This window comes from Solanum tuberosum, unplaced genomic scaffold (assembly GCF_000226075.1).
Source record: "Solanum tuberosum cultivar DM 1-3 516 R44 unplaced genomic scaffold, SolTub_3.0 scf00158, whole genome shotgun sequence".
Taxonomy (NCBI): domain Eukaryota; kingdom Viridiplantae; phylum Streptophyta; class Magnoliopsida; order Solanales; family Solanaceae; genus Solanum; species Solanum tuberosum.
This window is the reverse complement of record NW_006239083.1, coordinates 423,295-441,050: the sequence shown is the minus strand read 5'-3', so window position 1 is coordinate 441,050 and position 17,756 is coordinate 423,295. Positions and strand designations below refer to the sequence as shown.

At 35.7% G+C, this 17,756-nt stretch overlaps 4 protein-coding genes across 7 annotated transcripts in view; all 4 read left to right on the top strand.

Annotated features, from left to right (window-relative positions):
- Positions 1-2,743: 2,743 nt before the first annotated feature.
- On the top strand, positions 2,744-3,875 carry LOC102598968 (mitogen-activated protein kinase kinase kinase 3-like). Its single transcript, XM_006353576.2, has one exon. The coding sequence runs from the start codon at positions 2,751-2,753 to the stop codon at positions 3,717-3,719; it is 969 nt and encodes a 322-aa protein (XP_006353638.1). The 5' UTR covers positions 2,744-2,750; the 3' UTR covers positions 3,720-3,875.
- Positions 3,876-5,282: 1,407 nt separating this feature from the next.
- Positions 5,283-13,655, top strand: LOC102598402 (proteinaceous RNase P 1, chloroplastic/mitochondrial). Of its 3 annotated transcripts, none has more exons than XM_006353575.2 (8): positions 5,283-6,521; positions 7,817-7,906; positions 8,403-8,584; positions 9,428-9,548; positions 10,030-10,101; positions 10,198-10,949; positions 11,163-11,275; positions 13,301-13,655. In XM_006353575.2, exons 1-6 carry the CDS (start codon positions 5,397-5,399, stop codon positions 10,330-10,332), a joined length of 1,725 nt encoding a protein of 574 aa, XP_006353637.1. In that variant the 5' UTR covers positions 5,283-5,396; the 3' UTR covers positions 10,333-10,949; positions 11,163-11,275; positions 13,301-13,655. The 3 variants fall into 3 exon arrangements, with proteins under 3 accessions (XP_006353637.1, XP_006353636.1, XP_015166903.1); XM_006353574.2 differs by having other exon boundaries at positions 11,159-11,275; XM_015311417.1 differs by lacking the exons at positions 10,030-10,101; positions 10,198-10,949; positions 11,163-11,275; positions 13,301-13,655 and adding an exon at positions 9,644-9,757.
- A 337-nt stretch (positions 13,656-13,992) lies between these two features.
- On the top strand, positions 13,993-16,815 carry LOC102597757 (psbP domain-containing protein 6, chloroplastic). The gene is made up of 3 exons (XM_006353573.2): positions 13,993-14,330; positions 15,535-15,851; positions 16,383-16,815. Exons 1-3 carry the CDS (start codon positions 14,066-14,068, stop codon positions 16,551-16,553), a joined length of 753 nt encoding a protein of 250 aa, XP_006353635.1. The 5' UTR covers positions 13,993-14,065; the 3' UTR covers positions 16,554-16,815.
- A 773-nt stretch (positions 16,816-17,588) lies between these two features.
- The window catches only part of LOC102593594 (protein-tyrosine-phosphatase PTP1-like), a 6,691-nt gene continuing 6,523 nt past the window's right edge, over positions 17,589-17,756 (top strand). Inside the window, exon 1 of one of the 2 annotated variants that reach the window (XM_015311416.1) lies at positions 17,589-17,750. In XM_015311416.1, the coding sequence (XP_015166902.1) occupies positions 17,744-17,750 (7 nt within the window). In that variant the 5' untranslated portion in view covers positions 17,589-17,743. The other variant, XM_015311415.1, reaches the window with a different exon arrangement.

Here is a 17,756-nt window from a genome sequence, read left to right as displayed (position 1 = left end):
AATCTTTACTCTTTACTCAACTTGAACTTTAAGTCTTAAAACATTTGGAAAAGACTTTTGGAAAACTCTAAGAACTTCTCCTCACTTGACTCTTACTTCTTTTGACTTTGATCCTAACTTTCCTTGAATTGAATTATGGATTTAAGGTTCATGATTTCATGATGTTTAGATGTACCTTAGAGTGTTGGAATCAACTAGAAAACATAGGTACATTGCTAAGGAACAAGTACACAAGATTGGGGAAGAAATGGAAAGAACTGGCGATCTTGGCGCTCTGAGAGGCGCAGGGAGCCAGAGCACAAACTTCAGAGCTGAAGTTGTGGAGCTCTGGCTGGCGTGTCGCCCCAGAGCCCAAACTTCAGACTCTGATGTGGGGCGCTCAGAGAGGCGCGGCGCCCCAAGCCCTTGCCCAGAAAATTCCCAATTTTTCTTGCTCGTTTTTCATCTCTAAACTTCAATGGTTCTTTCCCCAAACACTTAGAATCATTTGTACCCTCAATATACATCAAATTCTACTCGAAAAACACAACTAACAACATGAATCAATCTCAAGAAAACTCCAACAACATAACCCACAAGAATTCAAGCGAATTTCATCAAGAACTCAAGGATTTACTTTCAAATCTAATAACTTCGCTGAAATTGAATCATGATTGGAGCGTGGGTGAACTAACCCAACGCTATGTGATCTCACTTAATTGAATTCCAAGAGTACTGAAATTGGTTGAACAAACTCAGCAAAGGTTATATATATGTAACTGTACATTGATGTTGTTTTAGTAGTTGTTTCCGCGCCTCTTTATTTTTGCCTTCAATCTGAAGAACCTGCTTCACTTTGTCAATCATCAAAATTTGTTTACAATGTTGACCTGTTATCACTTATCAGAGGCAATGATGATGGTAATTTTGTGTTCAAAAATTGTGATATGTTGTGTTTTAATCTAATAAGCATATGATTAAAATGAATAGACGAGATCTTAAAGTTCAGTATTAATTTAAACAATTTAACATGAGTAATAATATAAGAAACTAATAATATTATTTTATTACTTTAGAAGAGGATAAACTTTGTGAGATCATGAATACTTCTTTTGATTGATATATTTTGAATAATCCAAGTAGATTTTTATTTATTTCTCCATAATTACATGTTGTATACTTCCTTTTACTGAGAATCTGTATGCTTGGAAACATATATTCATTTGGTATTTGATATTATTCCTCTATGTTTATATATTATATTTTAGTCTAATACTGCTCTAAATTTTGTTTGCTATTCTAATTAAAGAATTTAGCAATATCAACTATTTATATCAGTAGTGTGCATTACAATTCAATAATCCAAAAGGTAATATATCTGCTAAATTGAAGTAGTGTTTATTTTTCCTATTTCTCCTTCTTGCATGTTGAACTTTAATTTGTAATAGTAAATAATTAGCCTAATTTACTTATCATTAGTACATGAGGCTCCCAAGTTAGGAATACTTAATTTGTTATTTAGCTAGCTTCTTTGTTTCATGCCTAATTTTAGAGATTGTTCCACTCATATACTTCAATCAATCAAGTACGACAAAATAAAAATAGGTTTAGTATAACTAGTATCGACTTTGCCATTAATTTGTTGCTTAAAGAACAAAAATTTTCACATGGTTAATTTTACATCGCACGTTTAAGAGAAATAAAAGAATATACAATAATATACCCAGTGTAATCTCAAAAATAGGGGTTTGAGGAATGTGTACCTGTGCAGACCTACAATATCTATCTTAAAAGTAAATAGATTGTTTTCGATAAACTCTCGGCTTAGGAAAAATCATCCAAAATAGTCTAGGAAAAAGGTAATAGATATACAAAAATATCATATAGTAGCAGGACAATAACTACAACAAAATAATATGATAGTCAAAAGTACAAGCAACCATAAATAGTGACAAAAACTGGAGGAGAAGAAACTATCTACCCTAATATACGTCCTCCACAAAGGAATATACACCATGAATATAGTTTATACGAAAGTTTTTGGTGAGATACATTTAGGTTCAGACTATATCGAGTTATCTTAACGTTGGCAAACATGTCACAATTCAATGACCAACCCCTTTCACAAAAATATTTAATTTACTCTATTCTTATATATATAATTTTTTACTTAATTATTTATAAATAATATTGATATTCTTTTACAAAAATATATGTACAATCCAACATGAAGTGATGACCAATTATCTTGACCACCTGAGCTGATAAGTACATGCAATGTACGTGTCGAGAGACTAATAAATAAAAAAAATAACAAATAAAGTGGTTAAGAGAGAATATTGAACAAATAAAATAAGACGAAAATAGTATCGCACAAGAAAATAATTTTATATTAAATAATAAGGATTGTAAAATAAGTACTATTGTGTTAAGGATTTTGAAATTGTAAAATAGAATTGTGCTATATAAGTGAATGATTCGTTATTCAAGTGAATGACTTATCATTCAAGTTATCAACCCTTTTAATAAATTACAACTTATTTAACTGCTTCTTAATTTATGGTAACTATTTGAATTTTATAGAGCTGTAAATTTCCATATATTAAAAGTAACTAAATAAGGAAATATTGAATATAATTTGTCCTACTACCACTATTAACAGGAAAACAAAAAAATTAGGAAACTAATGTCCTATATAACTCTACACTCACAAAACACGCTCTCAAATTATTCCAAAAAACAAAAAAAAAACAGTCTGAAATTGTTCTGTAATGGCGGAAAATCAAGAAGCAGAGATTATGTGGAAGAGGGGTAGAACATTAGGGCAGGGAGGATTTGGTTTTGTTTCATTGGCTTCTACTACTCATTCTCCTCTCATTCCATCACTTATTGCAGTGAAGTCTTGTATGTTGAGCCATTCTCACTCTCTTGAAGATGAAACTGAATTCCTAAGAATGTGTCAAGATTCTCCTCATGTTATTCGCTCTTTCGGAGTTAAAGTCACCCAAGAAGATGATATACTTCTTTACAACTTGCTCTTAGAATATGCCTCTGCCGGGAGTCTTGCTGATCGTCTTCTCAATAATGATCAACTAGGGTTGCCTGAGTTTCAAGTTCAACAACACACCAAGAATGTTCTTTTAGGGCTAAAGTTCATTCATCGAAAAGGGATCATTCATTGTGATATAAAGCCACACAACATTCTTCTTACTTCTACTGATGATGATGATACAGAGGAGGTTGCAAAGATCGCTGATTTCGGGCTTTCGTTAACTTTGGAACAGAGCTGGACGCAGAAACAGGGGATGAGAGGAACTAAAAGGTACATGGCACCTGAATCCATACTTAAGCAGGAGTATGGCCCAGAAGCTGATATTTGGGCACTTGGATGTACTGTTTACGAGTTGATCACTGGGACACCACTATGGGAATCATCCAATTCAGATCCAAAGTTTGATGATGTATTGCAACGAATTAAGTACGAGGAACCAAATTTGGAGAATGACAAACTGTCTACAGAGGCAAAAGATTTCTTGAGATATTGTCTGATCAAGAATCCAAAATCGCGTTGGAGTGCAGGACTGCTATTGAATCACTCTTTTCTGAAATCAGCTGACAGTGTCCTGCCTCCAAAGAAGCGGAAGAGGCAACATGGTTACATGTCCAGTTTACACAGGCCGCAACAAAAGAGAGCATTCAGGACACAGCCACACATTCGTCATTTGGTTATAGAACATTGATGCAGATTCTGAAGACGGAAACTCGAGTTTTTAGATAGATTGACTATAGAACATTGACACTGTATTATTATATATGCTTATAGTTTATTAACACTCAGACAACTTGTTATATGTAATTTTTGGCCATCATTGATGAGTGGCATCAATTTTTTTATAGTACGTGCCTCAATAAAAGGATTGGGGAATTCTATTCTATATCCTTGTTTAATTTCCAAATTCAAACTCTGTTTCCGATTCATGAATTATGTTTCTGCATCACATAGTAGTTAATACTCTTGTGTTGTTTCTAGTTGATATGTTTTCAGATGTTTCCATCTGTAAAACATGATTTATGTTTCCTACTTTTGGTAGCCCAAACTCTTCTTCGGACGTGCTTAAAAGTTGCCTAATGATCTCTTTTTCAAGATCAGCCAAAGGAATGACAAAGCGCCTCTAATCAGTTGTATATACTACAGATGGTCTTTTATATAGCTAAACTGATAATGCTGCTAATCCTTGATGATGAAAAGGCTCGATTTTTTATACAAGAGGCTGGAGACCTGAGTTGGAGTTGAAGTCTTTGTTGCTAACCATCAAAGGCAAAGCCATGTGTTCATGCCTGTTGCCCGTCGTGCTGATAAGGGACCTTATATTTGTGATAGATGCTAATGTAGTAGGATAAAGATGTCAAGTTTCTTCCTTCAAACTGCTCGATAACAGAATGGACACATCAGTTATCATATCAGGACTTCTCATTAATGCCTAGTAGTTTGAATCCTTCAATGAAGAATTGATAACTCAGTGGTGTATTATGTTTTTCTGGTAAAGAGCAAAATCATGTTATGCTTCCTGCAAAGAGAGTGTCATTAAGCAAAGAGAATGAAGCACTTCTTCCCTTTGCTGTGCACAATAACAACCAACAGGACTAAGTTAAAGTGGGATTAACTAATGAAGATCTAAAATATAAAGAAGTTAGTATATGAAAAAACCAAGGTAATTCAACATCTATTATATAAGCTTAAAAAACAATTTTAATCTTGTATGTATAATGTAATCTTTCGACCAAGGGGATTGGATGAACACTTTCTGGTACACAAGCTCCACCCATGCAGCTATCTTGCCAAATATAGTAGTAAAAAGTGCCTTAGGTCGGGTGATGTACCTCACTAAGCTATGATCAAAGCGATCACTCAGTTCAACTAGGAAGCACATAACAATTTTATCTACTAAAATATCACCCCTCTCTACCTAAGATCCCAACGTCACAATTCTATTTTTGTCTAAATTGCGAAGTAAATAAGCCTCTAAATATTGTGTTTTATTAGTTATGTCATCGTGTATACATCATCATTAAAATTCTTCATTGTCGAATGATATATTTTCTGCAAACTAGAAATAACATGTGCTATTTGATAGATCACTCATTCTTCTATTGAGAATAGACACGAACTCGTCCAAGAGAGGCATATACTGGCTGCCATGTGTAGTTTTTACAAATTTAGTTACATTTTAAAATTAATAATTTATTATAAAAAAATTACAACTAATATGGAACATAAACCTACCTGGTTGGTACATTATAGTTCCTCTGTTCCGTCTAAGTATCCACCAGTTGCAACTGTTTCTTTTTTTATAGCGTCTTCTTCTCAGCTTCCATTCCACCGATGTAAAAGACCAATCCCCCATTAAAGCACAGTCATGCTCGTTCGTCGTATGGGTTATTTCTCACCTTCACTTTCTATAAAAACCTCACCTTTCTTCTCTCTTCTCACAAAAACCCCTTTTCCATTTCATCATCTTCGTCCTATCCACTTCTTCAAACCAATTCACACCAAATCCCCACAAACCCATCTCTTTTCCATGAACCGAAAAACCCATTTCACCACTTCCGCTGCTTTCCTTCAAGAACCCACAAACACAAAAACCTTGTCTAACAGGTCGGCCAAGAAAGCCCGCCGTGACGCCCCTGAGAGTGTGCTACGTCATCAGTTAGACCAGTGTTCTAAACGGGGTGATTTACAGGAAGCAATTCGACTCTATGAAGAAGCTAAGTTAAACAATATTACCCTTAATGTTCATCATTATAATGTGTTGCTTTATCTTTGTTCTTCTGGTTCGGGTACGGAGGGATGTGGGATTGAGAAAGGCTTTCAGATTTTTAAACAGATGGGTGTTAATGGTGTTGCTCCGAATGAGGCGACTTTTACTAGTGCTGCTAGATTGGCAGTTGCTAAGCAAGACCCAGAAATGGCTTTTGATTTAGTGAAGAAAATGAAGAGTTTTGGTGTTCCTCCTAAGTTAAGATCATATGGGCCAGCGTTGTTTGGGTTTTGTGAAAAGGGAATGGCTGATAAGGCTTATGAAGTTGATGTACATATGGGGGAATCAGGGGTTGTGGCTGAGGAAGCAGAGCTTTCTGCACTGCTGAAAGTTAGTTCTTTTTCTAAAAAGGCTGATAAAGTATATGAAATGATGCATAGATTAAGGGGAAGTGTAAGGCAGGTGTGTGAAGAGACTGCTGGTGTAGTAGAGGATTGGTTTAATTCTGAATTTGCTGCTGAGGTTGGGCTGCAGGATTGGGATGTTCGGAAAGTGAAGGAAGGTGTTGTGAAAGGAGGGGGTGGTTGGCATGGACAAGGGTGGTTGGGAAAGGGGAATTGGACTGTAGTGAGAGCGGAGATGGATAGTTCCGGAGCTTGTCGTTCATGTGGGGAAAAGCTTGTGTGCATTGACATTGATCCCAAGGAGACAGAGAACTTTGCTAATTCTTTGGTTAAATTGGCTTGTGAAAGAGAAGTTAAGGCTAATTTTGTGCAATTTCAGGTTGGATGATTTTCTTCTGGTGCATTTTATAAAGTACTTGTTACATCAAATTTTACCCTTCTTCTTGGACTAAATGGTAGAATTGTATCCATTTCTAAGATTGTTGTGTCCAGTTGACTAAAGTGTTGATTAATTGTTTGAGTACTTGCCAGTATATCCTACATGGTTCATTGTATTAGTGATTTTAGAAGTCTCTTTTTTGTTTTGATGAAGTAATTGGCTTCATTAGTGGCATTAAAAAGATACAAAATAATTACAAAATATAGAAGCAATGCTGATGATAGTGACTGAGGGATCACATGGTGTCTGCTTTGATGAACTCCAAGGATTTTTGGTAGAAAGCCATTGTGTATCCATCAGGTCTTGTATAGCTGCTAACACTTTAGAAGTTTCAAATGTCTAACACTTGATTGCATTAAGCTTCTTCGCCTTATGGATGGCTTTGCCATAAAGTTTAGATTTGTACCCTTGCTGCTGCCATCTCAAAATCCAAGCACTAAAGTTAAATCAACCCCATCCAATAAGATAAATGAAATAATAGGGTACTCTGATTAGATCTACTATAATTGTAGATTATAGGTTGAAATTTCCTTATAGGATTTAGATGAAGGCCTCTATGATTTTTTTGATGAATTAATAAGATTTTGTTGTACATTTGGGCGAAAACCCGTGAAGTAGTAGTACACCAAGATAAGTAGAAAATCTACAATAAAGTATGATTTTCTACAAACGTCACCCAATTATCTATACATAAAGGAAATTTGTGGGTGCACGAATAAGGGCAAAGAGGTTATTCCTCAACTGTGCAAAATCACTCTCTACACCCTCAAAAGCTCCACTATTTCTTTCTCTCCAGACGACTCACATAAGTGTGAGTGGGGCAACTTTCCGGGCCCTATTTCTTCTCCTCTGCTTTCACAGTTCTAGGTAATTCAAGTTCTTTCAAAATGCCAGGCATAACCCACTGAAGGCCTCTATGATATGTCAGATCTAGTGATAGGTTATGCAGTGTTGGATGCAAACAATAAAATAGTATCATGGTGTTCAGATGTTGTAACGCCAAGAAATAGCTTGTCTGTTTGTTTATGTCAGCCTCTTAACTAGAATTAGCATTTAACACACTTGTGTGTAGTGATTTCTTTAAAGCATGAATCTTCTGAAGGATTGTTACCACAAATATATTCATTTAAAAAGTAGATAGAGCTGCTGGGTATTTCCAATATTTGTGTCTCCATGCTTCCGGCACTTAGTTCTTGAAAGAATATTGAACTGATTTAGAATTTGCACTCACTTAGGACTGGCTTCAGAAGCATGGTCCATTCGATGCTGTGGTGGATGGTGCAAATGTCGGCCTTATCACTCAACGAAATTTTAATTTCTCTCAGGTAACACTACGTCTTTTTCTGTTTCTTTACTTGTGTTTTTTGGGGGTTGTGGATGGGAGGGTAAAATTAGGGATGCAGTTTGATATCTGTATAGAAGCTAATCATATGTACATTTCAGCTGTAGAGAGGTGGACTTACTTACCGTCCCTCTTATCTAGTGTTATATTTAGTATGACCAAGAACTATTTGACTTACTCTGCATCCCTCTTCTCGTGTTATTTAGTATGACTAAGAAAGAGAGAGCAACACAGAATTACTGCCCCTTTCAGTTTAACTTTAAAGAAATTGATGATGCTGATGTGGAAAAGGTTGCAAAGTCTTCCAGTTTTAATTTATCAAAATGACCCTTATGCCCAGTTCCTTCCCACCCACCCAGGCACCCACAGTCTAGTATGGATACTTTACCTCTTAACTCATGATGGGCAACATGCCAACTTTCTCAAGATGGTGTTCTAGATTATAAGAAAAAGTTCATATAGATTTCTTTCTATTGCAGCTCAGATCTGTTGTCAATAAATTAAGGCAGATGAGTGAATCGAAGAAACTTCCATTGGTTATTTTGCACAAAAGTCGTACAACTGGTGGTCCTGCTCAACATCCTAATAACAAGAAGTTGTTAGAAAGCTGGAAGAAAGCAGGTGCACTTTATGCCACTCCACATGGTTCAAATGATGATTGGTAATACTCTTTACTTTGAGCTCTTATATGCAAATAATTATTGATGGCTAGTAGTTAGGTGAACTTATTTGTTTCCAGGAGAGCAAAACTCAAATATAATTAAATTTTATGGGAGAAACATCATCCTATTTAAACAGATGCCATCAACATAATAGTGATGTTGCTCAGCAAATTACTGAACATACCAAGAAACCCTTCTATAATTGGATCTGGTGGTATATCCATATCTCGTTTCTTGATTAACCTTGCTTTCTTACTGTTACTGCTAGTGTTCCCCAGCTGTTTGAGTCCACATTTCTGCTGACATTTCTTTCTTTCCTGTAACTGTTAGCCTGCTCTTTTTCTGTGTCCTTCCATTCAATTCTTTCTTCTTTGTTGGGACCAAAAGTCGCTCCTGCACACTTTTCTGCTTCTCTATTTGACTGTCTGGTTGTCATCAACATTTATCCTCTATTCAAGAGCAAATTCTTCTTCTCCACATTGCTCAACGCACAGATTTTTTTTTTTTGGGATCAACACACATAACTTCAACTCATCATGACATGGAGATCTGACATTGAACCTGAAACAATTGCTTCATCTTTCCATACTTTGCACGAAATTCTGACTTGGCACCAGATGCAAATTCTAGGTTGTACCAGACTCCCTTAATATAGCCAATGTAGCTCTTGTGCGTTGGTTTTTGTTTTGTGAGTGCTTTCATATTATGACCTTTAGTTCTGAAGATAGAGGCTACTTCACATGATAAAAGGGTTTGCTAGAGTTGTGGGTAACCTTGTAACAAAATAAAGGAGCTCTCTTTTCTGCAGTTACAAATGTCTGAGGCATAAGCTTATTCTCCAGGTACTGGTTATATGCTGCTGTCAGTTCCAAAGGCTTGCTTTTGACAAATGATGAGATGAGAGACCATTTGTTCCAACTATTAGGCACTAGCTTTTTTCCCAGATGGAAGGAAAAACATCAGGTCTAATCTCTCTCTCTCTCTCTCTCTCTCTATTTCAGTATTTTGACAAATTCTGTAACATGTTAAACAATGAAAAGTTGAAATCTTTATTACAGTGCTATAGAGTCCTCTTTCACACTTTCTACTAAAGATGGAGTAAAAAAAGGTATACTCTTTTTAGTGTATAGTAGCTTAATATCTGCTATAAGTAGGTTATGCCAAAATAAAAAAGAAGAAGAAAGACAGTTATGCCGAGGAAAAATTGAAGTCCTGTTGCACTGTTCCTATTAATGCCCATGATTATTTCAAATTACCAAAATACTTCATTATATCTGGTTGTCAAAGAATGAAAGATAGGTGCAGGGTTGTGAGAATTGAAGTTCTCCTAAAGAACTCGTCTGATGGAGCTGGAAGAGTTTATGTTATTGGGGTTAATGTGATGCTTTTAAATCAGGCAATCAGCAGTTAGATTCCTTAACGGTCTTCTATTTACAAATCACAGATCCGGATGACAGCTTCAAGAGATGACGGACTTAAGCTCCATATGCCACCACCCTATTCAATTGTTATTCAGGTGAGCTATCTCATGCCTAATCCATATAAGTTAAGCTCAGCTTAGCTGTTATTCTAATGTCCAACTCCACTTTGTACTTGTGAAATTGAAATATAGGAGTCGGAGCAGGGTTGTTGGCATGTGCCAACTCTTACTGGAGATGACCTTGAGATACCAAGACAGTGGGTATGTGCTACCAGGAAAAAAGCTCTGCACTCTCTATTTCGACGAAATGGGGAATCAAATCATTAACATATATATGTGGTTTCTGGGACAGCATCAGTGAAGCAACTATGTATGAGTGCCTTTTTCCTTTGAAGAAGCTTATAATTTGAACTTCTCAAAGGTTGTTGTAGATGGAGATCAGGAAGATCGCTAAATGCAAAAGTTCTGAATACAGTCAACATCTATATAACAGTCTACTTTCATTATCTTGTATACTAGTTTTTGCTTCTGTGTTCTGGAGTATTTCTGTATTTGGTCAAATTTTTTGCAACAATTTTTCCTGTTACAAGTGTTAGATGGAAAAAGTGCTGCCACAATAGAAGAATGGCGCCTTTGAAACTCAAAGAGGATATTCCTGCATTTTTAATACTTAATTGGCTGGTCCCTGAGTACAAGAAGAAAAACAGCTTATGAAGTTCAAATTATTTTCCTTTGAATAGAAAGATCTATTTGATCAGTTGAACAATTTGGCTAGAGTTTGATTATCAGTATTGTCTCCTCAGAGAATTTCTGTGTATAGTTTTTTATTGCAGGAATCAAATTCTTCAAAGAACACCAGGAATATGGTTTCAATTGATTTAATGACAATGGGATTGGAAGCTCTGCATACACCGTTGGTTCCAAGAAGTTGGACAACTGTTGGGGTATATTTCCCATCTTGCAAGCCGAGCTGCAGTTTGACATCTCACTTTTATTCATTAACACACACACACACCCCAAATCCAAACTCCATGACTACATATTACCCCTCTTTGGTGCTCCTAGTTCCAGTATCTTAATAATCTGGATAAAGTATAAACTCATCTAATTCTGTGTATAGTCAATTTTCTTATAAAACTTTGTATTACTTTAGTTAGGTGGTTTCCTGCCAAAAGCACAATCTGGAGATTGATAGGCAGAGGCAGATCAGATCTGGAGGTCGAACTAGCTTGAGGAGCAAATGCCAACTGCACCTCACTCTCTTGAAGAAGTATGTTTTCTGTTAATATATCCCAATTCTAATAGATATCATATCAATATACAATGTTGGAGCTGAAAGCAATCCAAACCCCCACTACATATACACTGTGTTTGCCCCTGTCGACATATATACTTGTTTTGTGCATGCATTCCTTATTGTTCTCTTGAATTTATCTTTTTTTTTCTTCAATATGGATGGCTAACAATGACAAGGGGAAGTATTGGAAACAATGCATAAAGTTCTCTTGGCTAGCAATATCCAGAGGATTTCAAAGGGAGGGAGATCCATCTTCTACATTTAGCCAACTTTAGGAAAACTAGTATGCATATGATATGTTATAATTGAAAGTAATTTGCGTACTCCCTCTTCGAATAAGACAAAAGCAATAGAGACAGGTTCTCATGTAGCTGCAATAATTTTTTTTTATGTGCACATGACATTTCTCAACTTATGACATCATCATCAGCCAAAACTAGGATCATCAGGATGGATATGTAAGACTTTAGCTTTGACTAGTTAGGTCTGAATCTCACTAGTCAAAAACTAATTTCAAGGGGTTAACATACTAACAAATGCTGAGGATTTTATATAACCTGCAATATAAAATGTGATTTTGCGGAGTTACATCCAAGTTTCCTAGGTAGATTCGTAGTTTATGTTGTGACATGGGTACCTAACATAACAATAACAATAATCCACTTTTCAGTAAGTCAGGATTCTAAACAAAAATTTCAGGGTTCTTGGGAAAATATTACATTTTCAAAAAGCCACTTTTGATCAAGGGTTCTTGTTGAAATGCTTGAGGGTCTTTGGTAGTGACTATGAAAGGAACCATTCGTAGTAGCTATAACTGAATATTCCTGGTTTGATAATGTTGCAGTTGATCAAATCAGTGTCTTCTGAAAATCCAATAACTATTAAGCAGCATGTTCGGAGGAGCCCTTTTTATGCTTTGTTTCAGTCTATTTTTGGTCCCTTGAGGACTCTATTCTTTACATTGAGTCCTCTTTAGCTTCCGCTTCTTCAATAAGAAAGATCAATGTCTGATCTTCATGCCATGATCAATGAGGACCCACAAATAGACTTTATGATCTTCAATGTCAGATCTTCATACCATTATCAATTTGTTTCTCACTCTACTTTTCAGGTTATCATATCATGCTTGATATGAGTTACACTTTGTCATGAGTCAGTGTAACCTGATAGTGCTCAGAACATGAACTCAAATAATTTTTTTTCCATCTTTTACAAGCACATCATGGCAGAATAATTTGAACAAAATAATGCTCTACTGAAACTTCTTAAAGGAGCTTAAAGGCATACTGATTTGCATTATCCAAGTCCATTTCAGCAGGGATTACAGGTGTGAGAAGTTAAGATAGGGTTAAAACAGATTGCAAAGAGCAGAGATGCTGATTGATTATAGTAGAAAGGAGCAATGTTGGGAGAAACGTTCATTTTAGAGATATTTGTAATAACCTGGTTCACAGTACTACCAGGTTATTTGGTGAAGGTCTCTTTCGCAATGGCATAGTCCAGACAAGGCAATATCCCATCTAAAGCTGTGTGAGCAGTGGGGTTTTGACTCCATTGCTACACAAGTGTATGTAGTCGTGCTGAAATGCACAGATAATTAAGAACAATTAGAGATGTTTCACATACTGGATATGATAAAAAGATAGATTAAAAGTAAGAATATTAGAGGTACCTTGAAAGGAAGTCTACATTGGGTTTTTGTGTTGTTGGAAGTAAGACTATACAACAACATACCCAGTGTAATCCCGTAGGTGAGGTCTCTAGACCTTAATCCTTACCCCTAGCTCGTGGGGGTAGAGATGTTATTTTCGAGAGACCCTTGTCTCAAATAACTTGAAAGTAAGACTATGAATGTCATATTTGATGTGATCCTCCAAAGTTACTTTGAGAAGTTGTACATGACCTTTTTCTCTATTTATGGTTTAGTTGTAGAATATGTAACTTCTTTTGTATCTAACATTATGTTAGAAGTTCTAACTCTGTTTTATCCTGCTTTAGGAGAAGCTGTATCCATAGAGGAGTTGCTTGCCTAATGCGAGAAGAGATCTCAGTAAGAGTAATGAAACAACATCATCAGTGAAATACTTGCCAAGAGCAGCTTACTTGTGAGTTGTGGAGAACAAGAAATATGCCACATAAATATAATGCCCCAGTGATGAGAATCCACCAAAAAATCTAACTTGCTTATTACCACCAGTGAAATTTGGCAAGCAAGAGTAACTCACAAAAATGAATCATCTTAGATTTACTTCACAAATCATACAGCTCTGAAAAAGTAGCAAACTGTAACTTATTTGATCACACAACAACAAAAGTTTAGTTCATAGCTTAAATCATGAGAAACTATCTGTAACATTATCTCCGGTCCATTTTCATTGTCGTATTGCCTCAAAATGTCACCTAGGAAATTCAAAATATAAATTAGTTTGCATTTTCAACTATACTCTTGTATCAGAGAATTAAAACTATATGACCAACATTTTAATTGGAAAAAAAATGCAATTTTGTAGTATTTTCTTGAATATTTTAATTTTAATTTCAAAAAATCAAATTAATTTAATATAATTTAGCTATGAAAATTAGCCAAATTGTCAAATCATAAAATGAAATATGACATTTGCATGAAATGAAGTTATTAAGTGACCTGGCAGAAGGCAGACCTCATCCCAAACGGATAAAAGAATCCCATAAAAATAATAATAATATCCACTCCCATAAGGCATTGGCGTTTCTCCACACAACAGCAGAGAAAAAAAACCAGAAATGGCGCTGAAGCCATTGTCTTCCATATTCCCAAATTCAACAAATCCACCATTAACACCTGCAAAACCCCATCATCAAAACATAGGGCTATCAAGAAGAGATTTCATCAATGTTGGTCTTTCTGTAATGCCACTACTCATATCTCCTCCTCCGCTTTCCATTGCTCGAGAAGTTGAAGTTGGTTCTTTCTTGCCTCCATCTCCTACTGACCCTAATTTTGTTCTCTTTAAAGCCACTCCGAAAGACACTCCTGCTCTTCGTGCCGGTATTATGTCGACCACTCTTCATTCTTATTATCTTTCCTAAACTGGAAAATAACTGTTTTATTCATTTGATTTTTGGGTAATTCTGTTTAGTTTTATATAGTTGTACCAAATTACTTTGTTTGCTCCAGTTTGCTATAAGCTTCTGCAAAGCAATATCCTCATAACAAACTCATTAAACTGAAAGAATATTGATTGTATTAGAGCTAGAAGTTTAGGCAAAGTTATGTGGATCCAGGAACAATATAGCTTTTAAATTGGACACAAGACAAGTCTCTCTAATTACTTTGATAGATTACCTCTTAGGCAGTGAAAAATCCAAGATTTTCGCTTAGGGGGTTCGAAAATTGAATTTGGAAGCTCAAGGTAATTTTGAATCCCTAAATCACTGGGCCAACCTCTTGTCTTGTGTTTAGGAGATTCAAAATTTATATAATCGCCAAGGGGGTTCTGATGAGCAGCTCTGCCTCCCTAAATCTGCCCCTGCCCTTAGGTGCCTAGTTAATTACCCGTATTCTGGAACTTGCCTATTTCAAATCCCAAGCCTAAAACTAGTTAGTACTTGTATTCTCATTACTTTTTAGGAATTTATCGTGAAAAACAAGTTCCAAGCTCCTTTGAGAAAATAGTTTGTAGTCAATGTCTGTGTGAAACTTGTGAAGAACCAAAGATATGGCAACAGATTGACAGGTAGGGGCCATGTTATAATGCATTTGCTGGTATTATGCAACATTTGGTCTAAGGGATCCTAGTCCATGCAACCTGCATTTGTTGCTGCACAAGTTTTTGTTTGACTAAAATATTCTGCCATTTGATGTTTTTATAGTTTTCGGATTAATAAATGGTGTTGGCAGTTACGTTGAATAAATTAATAAGTATCTCTTTTGTGGTGCGGACCTCGTCCTTGCTGAGAAATATGCAAGTTCAGATATGAGGGTGCTATCATAGTGTTCTCTTAATTGGCACTTCATTTCTTACCCACCTGTGGACTGCTGTGGGTGTTTGTCCAATCAAGTGATGCCAATTTCTTAGTTATAACACTGTTTCTAGTAGTAGTTTTTCTTCTTCTTGTTCTTCTTTTTAGTTTATTTCATATCTTCTTGATATGCTTATGAAGGTTACTATTTACATAAATTGATGTTTCCGATTTCTACTTTTGTTTCTCCTGTAGATTGCTTATGATGCTTTATATTTAGTTTCTTGCAGGAAATGTGCAGCCTTACACATTTATTCTTCCTCCAACCTGGAAACAACTTCGTATAGCTAATATATTATCTGGAAATTATTGCCAACCCAAGTGTGCAGAGCCGTGGGTGGAGGTAAAGTTTGAAGATGAAAAACAGGGTAAAGTTCAAGTGGTGGCTTCTCCTTTGATCCGTCTCACTAACAAACCTAATGCAACTATTGAAGACATTGGGACCCCTGAGAAAGTCATTGCTTCTCTTGGCCCTTTTGTCACTGGAAACACACTCGATCCAGATGAACTCCTTGAAACTTCTATAGAGAAACGTGGTGATCTAACGGTGATAAGTCATTTTCTTTTTCTCAGTCATTTATCATATTGAAAAACTCATCTTTTCCCCCTTATCTTCATCCCTTATTCCCAACACATAGAGGACTGGCATGGCTAGCAACCTTGTCTCTGTTGGTTTACTCCCAAGTCCTAAGCTATACTGAAACATGGAAGGAAATGAGTTGCTTAGTTGATACTCGATACCTTAAAATCTCAGCAGGGAAAATGACATGAAGATATCCATAGGTTGTATCTGCTGCCCTGACAATATGTAACAGCCTGATTTAGCAAATGTTAGGAGCAGCATAGTTATGTTTTTCCTGGAAAAGAAATCAGAATCTGGTTCTACGATAATGATTTCTCTGTTAGTGTGCTTTTATGAGGGACATGTTTGTTAGATCTGCCAAAATAGCATGCTACTGTGTGTACCTATGTATTCCATAGAACAATGTATTTCTATACTCTTGGTCTTCCTGTTATCCGCAACAGTTCCTCTTTAAATCTCCTGACGAAGAGAATGCTTCTATCTTTGTGTTTGCAGTATTACAAGTACGTTCTTGAAACTCCATATGCTCTTACTGGATCGCACAACCTAGCAAAGGCAACGGCTAAGGGAAATACAGTTGTTCTCTGTGTGGTCAGTGCCAATGACAAGCAGTGGGCATCATCACAGAAAACTCTACAGGCTATTCTTGATTCCTTTGAAGTGTAGTTCCTTCCCCTCTTGTCTTAATTTAGATGAACCGTCTTCATTTTCACTGTGTGTTCCCTTACATAGAGTGTCATAGGATGAATGGCTTGAAATGCCTTTTGTAACGCAATAAACAAGAATTGCTTCTGTCGAATCCAGATTATATTGTTGTTTTTATTGTATCCCCCTTTTCAATTGTATACGTATTCTATACCCTTCAATTGTATCATATCAAGACAAATGCACGAGTGAGTGCTCTACTGTAAACTACTGTTTTTGTTCACATGGTTGTATTTGTGTACAAGCTAAAGTTTTTTGAAAAACGAATATATTTGGTCACTTTCACCGTCACAATGTTTTGGAGCTTCTAATTGCAATGTCCTCATGTTAACTTAGAGAGGTAAACAATGTGAACACCAAATAAAGAGTAAACACAAAAATGTGTTCATACATATTTCATCTTTTAATCTCTGGTTTCTAGTTAGCTAAAAGAAAAAAATTCCTCCTTGATGTTATTGTAACAAAAGAATAAGCTCAGCTAATGTATAAACGCCTAATCAATAAATAAATTAAATTATTTCCCTTTATTCTAACTTTATATAACCACCCTTTCTGCATATAAAAGGTCAGTGTCTTTTTGATTATTTTTTCCTATTATTCCTTTTAAGTTGGGGGAGATTATTATAATATTAGGAAAATATATAATAATATATCTATTCAGACACAAGTCAAAAGTAAATCTCATAGGTGAACATATGGAACTAAAATAAGATCTCAAATTGACATCTTTATATATCGATTTATCATAATAATAAATAAAGTCAATGACTCTGGATGAAAAGGATCCTCCTTCTTGCTTGATAATAGTGAGCCTTGAACCTTACTTTGTTATATTTAAAATATTAATATGAAATTAATTTGCAAAAGAAAAAAACTTTCTCTATCCGTAAAAGTAAGGTTACAAATTATGAATATATTTTTCTTTAAACTTCGTATCAAAATCAAAGTAAAACTATATTCTACAAATTAAAACAAACATAATATGTCATATTTTAACAAATAGTTTCAACAATTGAAAGTGCGTAGAAAGAAAGCAGTGAAGTGAACATCCTGCTACTTTTTTGGAGTTTTGACAGAACTCTCTACTCATCTCCACGGGTTGCGGACTGTCCATTCGGATTCGGATTGGGAATCGGAGCCGGAGATCGGTGATGGCTACCGCCG

Excerpts from the sequence above, each read along its gene's own strand:
- LOC102597757 (XM_006353573.2), top strand. The coding sequence starts at position 14,066 with ATGGCGCTGAAGCCATTGTCTTCCATATTCCCAAATTCAACAAATCCA. Across the intron at positions 14,331-15,534 it reads CACTCCTGCTCTTCGTGCCG|GAAATGTGCAGCCTTACACA; the intron begins GTATTATGTCGA and ends AGTTTCTTGCAG. Across the intron at positions 15,852-16,382 it reads AGAAACGTGGTGATCTAACG|TATTACAAGTACGTTCTTGA; the intron begins GTGATAAGTCAT and ends TTGTGTTTGCAG.
- LOC102598402 (XM_006353575.2), top strand. The coding sequence starts at position 5,397 with ATGCTCGTTCGTCGTATGGGTTATTTCTCACCTTCACTTTCTATAAAA. Across the intron at positions 7,907-8,402 it reads GAAATTTTAATTTCTCTCAG|CTCAGATCTGTTGTCAATAA; the intron begins GTAACACTACGT and ends TTTCTATTGCAG. Across the intron at positions 10,102-10,197 it reads CCTATTCAATTGTTATTCAG|GAGTCGGAGCAGGGTTGTTG; the intron begins GTGAGCTATCTC and ends ATTGAAATATAG.
- LOC102598968 (XM_006353576.2), top strand. The coding sequence starts at position 2,751 with ATGGCGGAAAATCAAGAAGCAGAGATTATGTGGAAGAGGGGTAGAACA.